Source organism: Odocoileus virginianus, chromosome 27 (assembly GCF_023699985.2).
Source record: "Odocoileus virginianus isolate 20LAN1187 ecotype Illinois chromosome 27, Ovbor_1.2, whole genome shotgun sequence".
In the NCBI taxonomy this organism is placed as follows: domain Eukaryota; kingdom Metazoa; phylum Chordata; class Mammalia; order Artiodactyla; family Cervidae; genus Odocoileus; species Odocoileus virginianus.
Genome location: NC_069700.1, coordinates 30,930,991 through 30,946,220, shown reverse-complemented (window position 1 = coordinate 30,946,220; position 15,230 = coordinate 30,930,991). Strand labels below are relative to the sequence as shown.

Below are 15,230 nucleotides of genomic sequence, written 5' to 3'. Positions count from 1 at the left end.
GATACAGATTCACACACACACACACACATACACACCCCATACTCCAACATAATTTTGGAAATAAACAGCACACATGTGTTTCATTTTCACCTTCTGACTCAAGGATGGTATAATTAGAAACACTTTCCTGCTGAGTCTAGATTTTAGCTGTGGATTGCTTCTCAGCGCCAGACACTTAGGCAGCCACTATTGGTCAGTGGGAGGTGGCTGGAGAGTCCTTCACTTCCAACTGCATTCCCTGTGACACTGGCTGGGGTCCTTAGAGCAAGACTGAGTACCATACTGGGCACCATCAGAGCCTCTGGAGCTGCGGGATCACTTGGAGCTGCATCAGGGTGGGCACCTCCTCAACAGCCTCTGCCTCTCAAATCCACCTTCCACATCGCTTCCACAGTGGTCTCACGTAAACGCCTCATGATATTCTGTCTGTGCTGTAGCCTGATGCTTGACCAACCCTGATCATATTCCTCTTTGTTAACACCTGACAGGCCTCCCTTCTGAAGCAACTCAACCTAACTGGCCCGCCCAGTCTCAGAGGGGGCAGGGCATAGGGTGGACAGGGACAGTGTGGCCAGAGCTTGGCCATGGGCGTGGGACTCGCTGTGAAGCAAGACGTGGTGCCCCGACACCTGCCCAGGCTCAATATTTATTCTGTGCTCTGACCAATAAGTATGGCTATTGCTTCGCTGGAGGGAAAGGGGCTGACAGAGAGGGGCAAACCCTGGTGTCAAGATGGTGGAAGTTTCATCCCATACATTTGGGTATCATACATTTTTTTAAAGGCAGCTTTATTTTATTGTTCAGTTCAATTCAGTGGCTCAGTCATGTCCGACTTCCTGTGACCCCATGAACCACAGCACGCCAGGCCTCCCTGTCCATCACCAACTCCTGGAGTTTTCCCAAACTCATGTCCATTGAGTCGGTGATGCGATCTAACCATCTCATCCTCTGTTGTCCCTTTCTCCTCCTGCCTTCAATCTTTCCCAACATCAAGGTCTTTTCAAATGAGTCAGCTCTTTGCATCAGATGGCCAAAATATTGGAGTATCAGCTTCAACATCAGTCCTTCCAATGAATACCCAGGACTGATTTCCTTTAGGATGGACTGGTTGGATCTTCTTGCAGTCCAAGGGACTCTCAAGAGTCTTCTCCAACACCACAGTTCAAAAGCATCACTTCTTCAATGCTCAGCTTTCTTTATAGTCCAACTCTCACATCCATACATGACCACTGGAAAAATCATAGCCTTGACTAGACAGACCTTTGTTGGCAAAGTAATGTCTCTGCTTTTTAATATGCTATCTAGGTTGGTCATAACTTTCCTTCCAAGGAGCAAGCGTCTTTTAATTTCATGACTGCAGTCACCATCTGCAGTGATTTTGGAGCCCCCAAAAATAAAGTCAGCCACTGACTTTAATAATTTATTATTATAATCATTTGACTGCATGGTGTGGCATGTAGGATCCCAGTTCCCTGACCAGGCATTGAACCCATGCCCCCTGCAGTGGAAGCACAGAGTCCCCACCCCTGGACTGCCAGTGAAGTCTTTATCATTTTAAAACATATTTATTTACCAAACTGAGACTTCTGAGGTTGGAGACTAACTATCCTCCTGTGTCCACACCTCTAAGCACTGAGAAGTATACACCCCTAAATGCTTCAGTTTTGTTGAGTGAATTATTGGATATTGAGCAAACCAGGATTATTTTCAATTAGCTGTTTTTGAATTTTGGCTTTGGAGTAACACCTTCTAATTTGCTGGATTGTTTATGAAAGCACATTTTTCATATATTCTTACTTGTTTTAAAAAGTAAAAGAGTAACACAGTGTTGAATTTATTTCTATAACATTATTGAAGTTGTAAAGTTTATTATTTTCATCTTTTGCATGTCACTTCTAATGTTATATTATTTCTTTGAGGGTGTTAGATTTTTTTGGTACCAAATTTAGTATGATTTCTCATTATAGGAATGTAAAGAGGTCTACGCTTTTTTCTCTCATCAATTACTAGACAGTCTTCAAAAAGCTACACGGTTATCTTTGGACACAATGAAAAGAAGAATATTTGTTGCCAGGCAAGTGGAAAATACACTAAATGTGTCTGGTAATACTATCACAGTACAATGCTAAAGCACTTTTAATTTTTATTCATTAATTTTAAAAGTTATAAAATTTAAAATGTGCCACTTATGAAAATACTGTATAAAAACAAGTGTGTAATATTATAAAAACAGTGATGAATGAGCAACCATATTCCTAGCAACCAGCCCAAGAATAAAGAGCACTGAACACTGCAGTCCCCTTACTGGTCCCTTCTCTGCTCATGCAGAGGTAGCCACTGTTTGGAACTTGATGTTTATCATTGTCTTGTTTTGCTTTTTTTTTTTTTTACAGTTTACCCCATTTTTGTATTGTTCAATTTTGTCTGTATTTGAACTGTGTTCAGTATTGTTTTTGAGAAGCATTTATGCTGATATAATTTATTTTCATTTCTATTTAGCCAGAGTGTACACAGTCTGTTTTATCAGTTCTACTGGTGGTGATCGTTTGGGGTGTTTGCAGTTTGGGCTGTTGTGAACACTCTTGTGCCTATCTCATGCTGCATCTGCTGAGTGGGATGGCTGGGCCCTGGGGTGTCTGCACTCCTCACTTTACCAGGCAGTGCCTAACATTCTTGCTCCTTGGAAGGAAAGCTGTGACAAACCTAGAGAGCATATTAAAAGGCAGAGACATCACTTTGCTAGCAAAGGTCTGCATAGACAAAGCTATGGTTTTACTGGTAGTCGTGTATGGATGTGAGAGTTGGACCATAAAGAAGGCTGAGTGCCAGAGAATTGATGCTCATGAATTGTGGCACTAGAGAAGATTATTGAGAGTCCTTTGGACAGCACAGAGATCACCACCAGTCAATGCTAAAGAAGATAAACCCTGAATATTTACTCGAAGGACTGATGCGGAAGCTGAAGCTCCAGTACTTTGGCCACCTTATGCAAAGGGCCGACTCACTGGAAAAGACCCTGATGCTGGGAAGGATTGAAGGCAACAGGAGAAGGGACAGCGGAGGATGGACTGATTAGATAGCATCACCGGCTCAGTGGACATGAATTTGAGCCAACTCTGGGAGATAGTGGAGGACAGAGGAGCCTGGCATGCTATAGTTCATGGTGTTGCAAAGAATCGGACACAACTTAGCAACTGAACAATAGCAACAACGAGTCTAGCAGGAGGGTGCCCATGGCTCCTCCTCCTTGCACACAGTTGATTTCTGTCAATTAAAAAATTCTTGCCAGTGTGTACAGGTGTAGAATGGCATCTCACTGGGGTTTAAATGATCACTTTCCTGGTTACTGATGAGGTTAAACATATTTTTATGTTTATGAGCCATTTGTGCTTTCTTTTTAAAAAAATTTGTCTTTCCTTCTTTTTCCTTCCCTTCCCTCCGCTTTTCTATTTCCTTCTTTCCCTTCTTCTTCCTTTCTGACCTCCTTCCTTCTGTCTGTTTTACTATGTGATTGGATTTATTCATGGATAGTCTCAATATTAACTTTGTTGATATCATAGCAGATATCTTCTCTCCTTGTGCCTTTTTGTTCTGTTTATGGTATTCTTTGTTGAGTTTAAATTCAAATTTATCAGTCTTTTCCTTAGTGATTTGTGATTTCTATGCCTTTTAAAGGAAATTTTTCTCTACTGCATCATGTCTTCTGAAAGTTTTAAAGTTTTATCTTTTACAGTTAGGGGTTTAGTCCACATGGTATTTATTTTTGTGTTTAGTGTAAAGTAGGAGACGACCAGTATTTCTTTCCCATATAGTTAATTAGTTAAAATAGAAAATTAATTTTTCTTTTGGGATAGTTATTTAAATTACACTGAATCTATAGGTAAATTTGGAGGGAATTAGCATCCTTACTATATTGAGTCTTCCGTTCAGAATCATGGATTACCTCTCCATTTATTTTTCATTTTTAAAATATTTCTCAATCAAGTTTTTTAATTCTCTGTGTAAAAGTCTTGTACATTTTTGCTAGGTTTATTCTTTGGTTATTCATTGCTAAATTTTAATTGCACTATTCAGATCTCCCAATGTGATTATGAAGTTGTCAGTTTTCCTTCTGTTTTGGTCAGTTCTCGTTTTATATCTTTTAAGACTATGTGGCTAGGTGCATGTGACATCATATAGTTAAGTCTGTTAGAACACTTTATTATTTTTTTTAAGGGGCCTCTTTATCCATATTAATCCTGATTTCTCATTCTTTTTGGTCTGTCCTTAATTTTACTTTCCCAGATTTTTTGGTTTATCTTTTTCTATCCCTTCATTTCATTTCTTTTTTTCTGTTAAGTTTTTTTATTTTACCTCTTAAAAGGATTATATACCTGATTATTTTTATTTAATCTTATTATCTCTGCCATTTAATGAGCTCTGAAGAATTGATGCTTTTGAACTGTGGTGTTGGAGAAGACTCTTGAGAGTCCCTTGGACTGCAAGGAGATCCAACCAGTCCATCCTAAAGGAGATCAGTCCTGGGTGTTCATTGGAAGGACTGATGTTGAAGCTGAAACTCCAATACTTTGGCCACCTGATGTGAAGAGCTGACTCACTGGAAAAGACCCTGATGCTGGGAAAGATTGAGGGCAGGAGGAGAAGGGGACGACAGAGGATGAGATGGTTGGATGGCATCACCGACCAATGGACATGGGTTTGGGTGAACTCTGGGAGTTGGTGATGGACAGGGAGGCCTGGCGTGCTGCGGTTCATGGGGTCACAAAGAGTCGGACGTGACTGAGCGACTGAACTGACTGAATTGACTTACATTTTTGGATTTTTTTATATAGTTACAGTTAATTTATGACATTTGTTTTTGTAGTTTCTTACTCTCCTTTTTCCTTGGTTTATTTATTATCCTTGGGATGGATAATTTCCCCCTTTTATTCTCTTTCATATACTTTAGTCCTTTAAGTAGTTACCTTCACATTTAGAATACATATATTTATCTCTGGTTTTTAAAAAGCACTGTCTATATATTTTTTTCAGTTTTATCATCTTTATTTCTAACTACAAAGAGTTTGGCATGAACTTTATAATTTCTGTGTGATGTTTTGCTTTTATCTATTTTTTGAACACTATAAAATATTTACTGGAATATTTTATTAAAATCTCCAGGTTCTTGTGTATTTATTTTATACCCCTGGTTCCTCAGTAAGCATGGGTAGATGTAGACTCTCTTAGTCTTCATTTTAAGTCTGAACCAAGTTGGCTGTATAAAAACTTTTGTTTTTCTCTCAGCACTTTGGATGTATTTCTTCATTTTTTTCCTGACGTATATTGTTGCTGATGGGAAGTGTGCAGTGAATCTAACTGAAAATTGTTTTTTTATCCTTGATGTTCTGCAGCTTCCTTTCCCACAGTGGATTTGTCTTTATTTAGTCATGCTTTATTCTCAGAGTGTACTTTCTGTTTGATGACTTGTAGTGTTCTTTAATCCTAGAAAATCCTCAGCAATTTCCTGTTGAGTTATTGCTTCTGAGACAGTCTCTTCATTCTGTTGATATGGAACTCCTGTAGCTGAATGTTGAGTAGGTTGACCACATAATCAATTGTTCCACCTTGGACACACTTTTGAGTGAAGAGGCACTATCTAGATGAAGATTCAGGGTGGACTTAAACCAGAACTGTTGTGGGCACCGTGGTTATTTGGCTATCTTAAATGCTGGGGCAGGTCAGTCTGTCTTTCCTGTCTCCTCGCTGTCATATATTTCATCTTTTTTGTCTTTCTGGGCTACATCATTGTCAAGTATCTTTGTTTCTAGCCTAAAGGTGGTCTCATCTACTATATCTTAAATATTTCAATTTATAATTTTGTCCTTATCCTCTAGATACTGTATCATTCTTGCCTTTTTAGTTTAGCAATTTATTACTTTTTGGAAGATGGCTTCATTTATCTTTGAACATCCTTAATATATTTATATTTGAGTTTGTCATGCTTCTATACATTAAACTTTATCTGCAGTGAAGTTTTGTTTCAATTATTGATGTCTTTAGTCTTCTTTCTTTATGTTAGACCTAGGCACATGTATTGGAATTTATTTGTAGACTCTCCATGAGCAAGAGTTTTTCTTTGGTTGTTTTCATGTGTTTCTCCCTTCTTCCTTTCGTGTGTTTCTCTTGTCTCCACATGACCCTTGGCATCTTGAGTGCAGGGCTGGGTCACATTTGTTCACAGTTACGTATCCCCTGAAGAGATGCTGGGATGTGGCAGATTCCTTGGGGAAGCACATGGGCAGCTCAGCTTAGTGGCAAAATGAGGATGCTGTGGATTTGCTCCTTTCACCCCGGGTGAAAACATCTTTTGGAAAAGCTGCAGCTGCAGGCAGGAGGTTGGCAAACATCTTGTTGTTTTGCCTGTCCTTACAAGTGGGGGGACATCGCTTCAGTGTCGGTGTCAGGTAGCAAGCCTAGATGGGTCCCCTCTCACGTGGACAACTTTAGCCCCCATAGTCCTCAGGGGCCAAGTCCCACTATCACTGCTTGTTTCCTGACCAGAGCCCTGGCCAGGCTACTGTGTGTTTCTGATGCCTGCCTGATGTATGGTGATGCTAACCTTCTCTTTGAGTATTTTCAGGTCCTTCATGGTCTATCCATGATTGTGACATACTTGGCACAGGGAGGCATTTTTGAAGTCTGACCTCAGAATTCCATGTTAATTTGAAACTGTACTTCTGTGATTTTTAAAGAGGCATATATGAGTATATTACTGCAGAATCCTCCCTTGTCTAAAACATCTCTCTTTCCTGCACCTGTGAAGACTATTTGGTCAGCTTGGATCATAGCCTCTTTCTCTCGCACTCCACAAATACTGTTTCAGTGGCTTCTTTTGTTTCCATTTTCAGATGTGAGTTCTGCTGCTAATCTGATTTTTCTTTTCTAAGTAACAGTTTTTTTGCTGCTTACAAGATTGCCCCCATTTATTCTGGAAATTCACAGATAACACATGTTTTATCCCCATTAATCCTGAGTCACACAGAGAAACTTTTCAAGGTGAAAAAATAAGTGTATTCTTAAGATTTGAGAAGGGCTTGGAGAAGGAAATGGCAGCACACTCCAGTGTTCTTGCCTGGAGAATCCCAGGGACGGGGGAGCCTGGTGGGCTGCCGTCTGTGGGATCACACGGAGTCGGACACGACTGAAGTGACTTAGCAGCAGCAGCAGCATGCTTAAACGTACTGTATGTAGGGTTTCCACGGTGGATCCTAGGTAGCAGAGCGTCTCTGAGCTGAGTGACCCTCTGCGAGTTACTTAATTCTCTGCCTTGGTTTCCTCATCTGCAATAAGGAAATAATAATCATGGGATCTGTGTCAAGAGTTAATGTGAGCATGAAACACTTCAGTTTATGGAAAAGTGCTTGGAAAAGCACCTGTGGTACACTACGTGGAGGATAAACTTATCTTTATTACCTTTTCCTTAAGTAATTTATGTCTCATATTTTGCATGGGAATGATTGGAGAATTCCTTAAGCTAATCCTCTAGTTTGTCAGATAAGTCACTGAAGGATCTAGTATGCTGTCCATTGCTTCTTTTAGTTCAGCTGCTTGATTACAGTTTATAAAACTCTTTCTTTTTCTCAGATTGTACCCTTTCAAATACAGTCTGTGTGTATTGAATTTCACAGTGAGACTAAGAATTAGAGGTTTTTTCCTTTGTTTGCTTGTTTCTAGTTAAAAGAGTTCCTTGCAATAATATGTTTACCTGGGAACCATTGATCCTCTGTTATGAATGGAGGTGTCACTTTTCAGTAAGGATAACATTTCTTTCTATGGAAAGGTTTACACTTATTAAATTTCATCTGGGATGGGACAGAGATCAGACAGAGGGAGATAACGGAACTACTAATAATTTTCAGGCCGATGTGTGTCATTCATTAATTGCACTCATGTGTCTGTATGTCTGTACTTCTGTCTGAGCATAATTGATACTGTTATAAAAGTTACTTTTTGGAGGGCTTTGACTTGAAACCTCCTGTTTAATCTTGTACACACACAGAGTAAAGTATATGAAGGTATCTGCTTTTTGTTGGTGATTTTCAGCAACTATTGTGGGAAGAAGGAGTGCTTGAGGTGAACATTTTTAGGTGTGCTTCATGGGAGAATGCAACATTAAAATATTAGAAATGGGTAAAAGAGTAATATGTCATTTCAAAGAAGATTAAAAGGTTTCTTAGTCTGTGAACTAGTTCATGAAATTTATGGTTCCATTGTAAATAATAGTCTCTTCAAGTAATTCAGCATTTTGAAAACTGTCCTTATTTTTCAGGGTTGAACGTTGTAGCATAACCCTGCTCTTTATGAAATATTAGGTTAAGGTTTCTGAGTTAAATGTCCATCTTATTACAGCCTTTATGGACGAAAGCGGTCAGAAGATGTTATTTCTTTTTTAAAATCTGAAGTACATCTTGCAATTCCTAATGTGGTAAGTATTATGAAATATTCAAGTTAATACAGTGATATTTTGGTAATGTACTTAAGAAGTATAGAGACTTGCCTGGCCATCCAGTAGTTAAGACTTTGCCTTTGAATGCAGAGGATACTGGTTTGGTTCCTGGTTGGGGAGCTGAGATCCCACATGCCTTGTGGCCAAAACAAAACAAACAGAAGCAGTATTGTAACAAGTTCAGCAGAGACTTACGAAGAAGTATAGCATTAGGACTGAACTTTATTTAATCTCTTGGTCCTATATGCTTTTTGACTTCACCTCAGCATTTAACAAAAATCAAAGTGTATCATTAATATCTGTTATAAAAATTACTTCTGCAGAGCTCATGGTGTATTGAAGGTGGGTATCAGAGTTAAGTGTCTGCCGGGCCATAATTGGCAAGTACCCTACAAATCATCTTGCTTTTTCTTACTTCAGACATTATCTAAATCAGACCATCTCAGAAGTCCAAATCTCTGTCCTGAGCACCCAACTGTGAGGCAATCCACAGCAGAATAGAAAGAAAGGAAGAACAAACCTGTGCGTTGAGTGCACGGGTCCCTGTGTTTTCTCAGGGCACTTCTCTCTACCACCACCCCTCCTGCTGCTTGTTGGCATGTGGAGGACCAAGTCATCAGGATGACGGTGGTGCATTCTGTGATGATCCAGGGGTTAAGGCCAGGCAGGAATGATCTATGGCTCACCTGACACTGCATGTACACAGTCTGGCCTTCTGGAGGACAGCTTCTATGCTTATTTGGCACATTTGAAAGAACTGAAGTCAAAATCTTGGCAGTATAGCTTCTTCAGTTTTTCTGCCTCATGGACATGCAACACATGCACATGCCTGCATCCAGCCACCCTCCCAGGGAAAGGATGACGTGTACTGTGTCTGACCTTTCTTCCTGCAGGAATGGGTAGAATGGGACGGCTTGAGGAAGGCTAAGTCTGCAGCTTGCTTTCCTCTAATATCCCTCTCCTTGAAGCAGACTTCCACTGGGCCAGCGGAGGCTTTCCCCACTCAGAAGGGAGCGGGGATGGTAACAATCACAGGGGTGGATTTGTCTGTGCTGGGAGCACCTGGGACTCATTTTTTCTTTCCACAGGTAATGGTTCCTAGCTTGGATGACATTCAACAAGCCATTAACCGTATGATCCAGTTCACCCTGGAGGTCAGCAGAGGAGTAGCTCACTGGGGCCAGCAGTCCCGTCCCATCAAGAGAGTCATTAGCAGCACCTCCCGTACGACTATGGACTTGGCCCATCCAAGCGCAGGAAAGCAATTGAAGAAGGAAGAAAGTAAGAATATTAAATCTCAGATCAGTAGAGTCTCAGAATTATAACAGTAAATAAGTCTTTCTGACTTTTCCTGGCTATTACAGCATATGTTTTTAAAGTCAGTTTTATATGTTTGTTGGTTAAATTTTGCATTAAAAAAACTAGGGTTCTCCATCTTCCACCTTAAACATAGCATGCAGACATTTCAGATTTTGGTCATGGGTGAACAAGGATATTTATCACTGTTCTACTGTCACAGTCTCAGATTCAAAGTTAAAAATGAAAACAAACCTTAGAACTAATTCTATATTCAGGCTTGTATTTGGTCTGATAAACTTAGTTTGCTAGAACACGGTGCTTAGAAAATCTGGTCATATGTGCTTTGTACATAAAGTTTATTTAAACTATTCCCTTAAATAATTAAGGTTGTGATATGACACTGACCCCAAATTCCATGGATATTTTTGGATACTTTCTCTTGTATAGAAAGCCAATTTTTTTTCTTTTTCTTTCTTGCTATTATGCCACATTAAATTTTTTTTTATTTTTGAGAAAAGTTGTACATATCTTAGGTGTATGATGTTTTGATATATGTGTACTTTTTTGAAATGGTTGCTACAGAGTAAGTAACATATTCATCACCTCTCATAGTTAATCATTTATGTGTGTGTGTGTGTGTGTGTGTGTGTGTGTGGTGAGAACACCTGAGGTCTACTTTCTTAGCAGACTTCAAGTGCACATTATTATTATACTATACATTACCAATATGTATACATTTCCAGAATTTATTCATTGTATTAATGAAAGTTTGTACCCCTTGATCAACATCTCCCCTTTTCTTCCACCCCCACCCCAAGTCAGTATCATTCATGGGTACTTCAGCCAGCTATTGCTAGGCAGGAACACCAGATTAAACCACTTTGAAAGAGAAGGTGGAAATCTCAAATTTTTCATGAAATCTCATGATTTTTTAATTGTTAACAACTGCTTTAACAAAAGTAGGGAACTTTCTGGGCCAAATAAAAGTATCTGTATGGTCTGTACCTGATGAAGAATACTTGAGAATACTGACTTTTAGCAAGAGATGTTTATGGTGGTGTTTAATGGTGGTTGTGTGGTTTCTAAATACTAGATGCTGAGCTGAAGACAAACATATGTTGTATCATTTAATCCTCTCAAGTATTTCTGTGAAGTTTAAATAACAAGCTTAAGGCATTTGGGTAATAAATGTAGTTGTTGTTGTGTTTGGTTGCTAAGTCGTGTCTGACTCTGCAGCCCCATGGACTGCAGCCCTCCAGACTCCTCTGTCCATGAGATTTTCCAGGCAAGGATACTGGAGTGGGTTGCCATTTCCTTCTCTAGGGGATCTTTCTGACCCAGGGATCAAACACCCGTTCCCTGCACTGGCAGGCAGATTCTTTACTGCTGAGGCACAAGGGAAGCCCCAATAAATGTCATACCTCTTCTTTAACCACAAGGCTGTTCTGTGGGATAGCAGTTTCAACTCATTTGATCTTTCCTTGGAGGACGCTTTGTTTTGTGGCAGGTTATTAATCTGTCTTTGAACTGGTTTTCAGTTCTCTCCTCTGAATAGCAGTTTCCTCACTTTAATGAAGGCATCCCAGATAGATCAGTGGTAAAGAATCCACCTGCCAGTGCAGGAGATGCAGGAGAAGTGGGTTTGATCCCTGGGTCAGGAAGATCTCCTGGAGAAGGAAATGGAAACCCACCGTAGTATTCTTGCCTGGGGAGTCCCATGGACAGAAGAACCTGGCAGGCCACTATAGTCAATGGGGTCGCAAAAGAGTCAAACATGATAGAACAACTGAGCGAGCCTGCGCACATGTACTTTAAAGAAACCTAGACCTCAAAATATAACACAACGATTTAATAAGAATAAATGAAACTAGTGAGAGATCAGCTGTTAATTATTTGGCGGGAGATGGGTCTTTAAGAATTTAAAGTTTGGAAAGTCTATAGATAATTACAATTGGTAGTATTTAAAGTTGAATGCATGAGTTATCTATAGAATAAAAGCATCTGTTCTCAGAATCCTTTGAAGAAATGATTCCCACACGGAAGCTGAAGAATTTTTACCCGGGAGTGGCAGAGCACAAGGATATTTCCAAGCTGGTCCTCCTCCTTTCTTCCTCCGTGAACTCTCTCAGAAAGGCAGTTCATGAAGCCCTGCAGGACTTTCAGAAGTACAAGACACTCTGGACAGAGGACCGAGACGTGAAAGTGAAGGTGTGTTTCCACTACTGGCAATGCAGTTCGGGTTGTAATTGTTTCACGCTTGTGGGGCGACCAGGAAAACGTCAGCGATAATGATGAGAACTCAGGAACAGAGACCAAGAACTTGTAATGCCACGCACCTAGCACATCTTGTCTTGTGTAATTCTGACATTGACACTGGGGCAATCGATAATAATGAGGCTCAAGCAGATTTTGTTCAGTTCATCTGAGTACCAGTTATGTGTGAGACATACCCAGAAGCCAGGTATTCAGGGGTGTGTCAAAGTTACAGAGGCCTAGCTGTATATTTGGTTAGAAACTCGAGGAAACTTTAGGACTATAAACAACCAACCATAAATGTGAAATCCCCTCACATAGCCTCCTCTTCCAGTACTAACAGTTCATCCCTTTCTTTACTGAACCCCTGGCCTGATAGCACATACATGAGGAAAAATATATAAGCAGATGCAATTTTCTAACTTACCTATTAGAAGTGTAAGATTTACATTGTCAAAAAGCCAAAGAAACTGTTGATTCTTTCCTTGCTACAGGAGTTTTTGGCTAACAATCCCTCTCTGACTGAAATCAGATCTGAAATTCTACACTATGCGACTTTTGAACAGGAGATTGATGAGTTGAAGCCTATTATAGTTGTAGGAGCACTTGAATTGCATACAGGTATTTTAAAAATATTATGTAAAGTATCTGTATTTTCACATGAAATGTGACTTCATTTAGGAGACAGTTATTAATCTACCTTGGTACAATATTATAACTATTAAGCATTTTGGACCACCAATATTGTTCATATATATGTTAAATATAGATATACATTTTGTATATATAATATTATACCAAAGTGGCTTAATGCACTTAATACTAAACTGGTACCCGAACAACTAAAGCTATAGGTGGAACTATGTGTTACTGGAGGGAGTGGGTCGTGTACAAGAGCTAACAATCAGAACAAGTGGAGGTCTCCTGAGAAGTTAGTCCATTGGCGTTAGAGTATCAGAGGGTGATGAGACAATGTCTGAAATCAAAAGCCCAAGCTAATTCTACGGCTAACTATAGTGAGAGAGAGCTCTGCTGGACAGGCCCAGTGTTCCCAGCATTATAGACTGCTGGTCTCATGTAGGAGTTACCTGGGGGAATTCAGGGAAATGAGTGAGGGCTGCTAATGGGATGGCCAGAAACAGAGCAAGGTTCACATTGAATGGTGCCAGAATGAATTTCCAAAATTCTTCTCTATAGACTTCAGTGTCTTTCTTGTGATCAGCTTAACATACTTCACTGGGATAGGCATTAAGTCTTCAAAATCTGGTAACCTTCCAGAACATTTAATTCAGACTAGCTACATTTCACCCACTCCAGTGTTCTTGCCTGGAGAATCCCAGGGGTGGGGGAGCCTGGTGGGCTGCCGTCTATCGGGTCGCACAGAGTCAGACACGACTGAAGCGACTTAGCAGCAGCAGCAGCAGCTACATTTCAAGTGCTCAGGGTGGCTGGTGGCAACGAAATGGACAATTGTAAATGCCTAGATTATACATGAAGTGAATTGTTTCAGAATGTCACCTAATATTTTATTTTGACCTTTTTCTGTCTTCACCAGAGCCAATGAAATTGGCCTTATCAATTGAGGCTAAGGCATGGAAGATGCTACTCTGTCGATATTTGAATGAAGAATACAAAAAGAAAATGTCAGACATGATAGCATTTATCAATGAATACTTGAAAAAGTTATCTAGACCTATTCGTGACTTAGATGATGTCAGATTTGCAATGGAAGCCTTGTCTTGTATCCGTGATAATGAAATTCAAATGGACATGACTTTGGGACCAATTGAAGTAAGAAATGCTTGCATTTTCCTCTCTTCAAATGCTATTTTTTTTTAAAAAATAGAGAAACACTAAAAAATTGATTTCTTTATCTATTTTATGGCACAATCTTCCTGTTTTTCCTGTCTGATGTTGATGTTCTTAGAGGGATTTTGATAATTATCAACAGTGAACAGTATACCAAGGAAAATGTATTAATAATGCTGTACTGGTCTAGAGAGTGTTCAATTTTTTTATGCTGGTACCTATATTTTATAGAAAAGAGTGGTTGTACTCTCTGACTTCAGTCCTGACAAATTAGGCAAGTTCCCCAAATATCTTTGACTTTCTTAGAAATGAGCTATGTGTCTCCCCTATGACCAGCAGCATACCATGGTTGAAAATGATCCATTTAGGCTCAAAAGTAGCTGTTGGGATTTAGATCAACAGGAGATGTTTTTAGGAAAGAGTACTGTTTTAGTTTCCTGTTTAGCCTCTGTAACAAATTATCATAACCTCAATGGCTTAAAACAACACATATTTATTATTTTATAGTTCTTGAGGTCAGAAGTATGGAAATGGGGCTGAAATCAATATATCAGCAGGGGCTCCAGAGAAGAACCATTTCCCTATGTTGTCCAGCTTCCAGAGGCAGCTTGCATCCCTTGGTTCCTGGTTCCCTCCCAGCAGTGGCATCACTCTTACCCCTGCTTCTATCCTCATATCTCTGTCTCTAAATCTCCTATCTCCTTCTTTCCCTTAAAGGAACCTTTGTGATTATATTGGGCCCACATGGTTAATCCAGGATAATCTCCTCCTCTCAGATTCTTTTACTTAATCATATCTGCAAATTTGCTGTGTAAGGTGACATGTATTCCCAGGTGCTAGAGATTCGGGTGTGGGTAACAATAGGGAGGCTGTTATTCTACCACTAATACTTAGAATTTCTGGCTTATGGTGATAATAAAGATCAGATCCAGTTCATTTTGTAACTTTTTTAGATTCTCTGTGGATAGTGCACTCCCCCTATTACCTGCAAACCTGGGGAATTGGTACCTCCTTTTGGTACCCAGTGTTATGACTGAGCTTGCTTTCTTGAAACCACTTAGAGTTTGTGCTCTTTGGTAGCTAATGAAATTCATACCTTTACTACTTCTTTAAATCTTAGTATTCAGATATTTTGAATGCTGACCACTCACTTCTCAAGATTTAACAAGTTATCATACCATTTTTTTCCTGACTGCCAAAGTTCAGTTTTTCAGCATAAATTGCTTTGGTAAAGCTGATTGCCAACTCATCACTCTAAAGAAAATTAGGCAAAATTGGTATATAACATTATACAGATTTCAGTGGTGCAAGATTATAACTCAGTATTTACATGCAGTGTAAAGCCATCACCACCTTTAAATCTCTTTACCAACCATCACCATAC

General features: G+C 39.7%; 1 protein-coding gene across 1 annotated transcript in view; it reads left to right on the top strand.

Moving 5' to 3' along the window:
• Window positions 1–15,230, top strand: part of DNAH8 (dynein axonemal heavy chain 8) — a 341,076-nt gene that overhangs the window by 108,235 nt on the left and 217,611 nt on the right. The window contains exons 25-30 of the mRNA XM_070456508.1: window positions 1,968–2,074; window positions 8,389–8,464; window positions 9,574–9,766; window positions 11,796–11,992; window positions 12,532–12,658; window positions 13,593–13,828. Of these exons, the coding sequence (XP_070312609.1) occupies window positions 1,968–2,074; window positions 8,389–8,464; window positions 9,574–9,766; window positions 11,796–11,992; window positions 12,532–12,658; window positions 13,593–13,828 (936 nt within the window). The remainder of the gene's footprint in view (window positions 1–1,967; window positions 2,075–8,388; window positions 8,465–9,573; window positions 9,767–11,795; window positions 11,993–12,531; window positions 12,659–13,592; window positions 13,829–15,230) is intronic.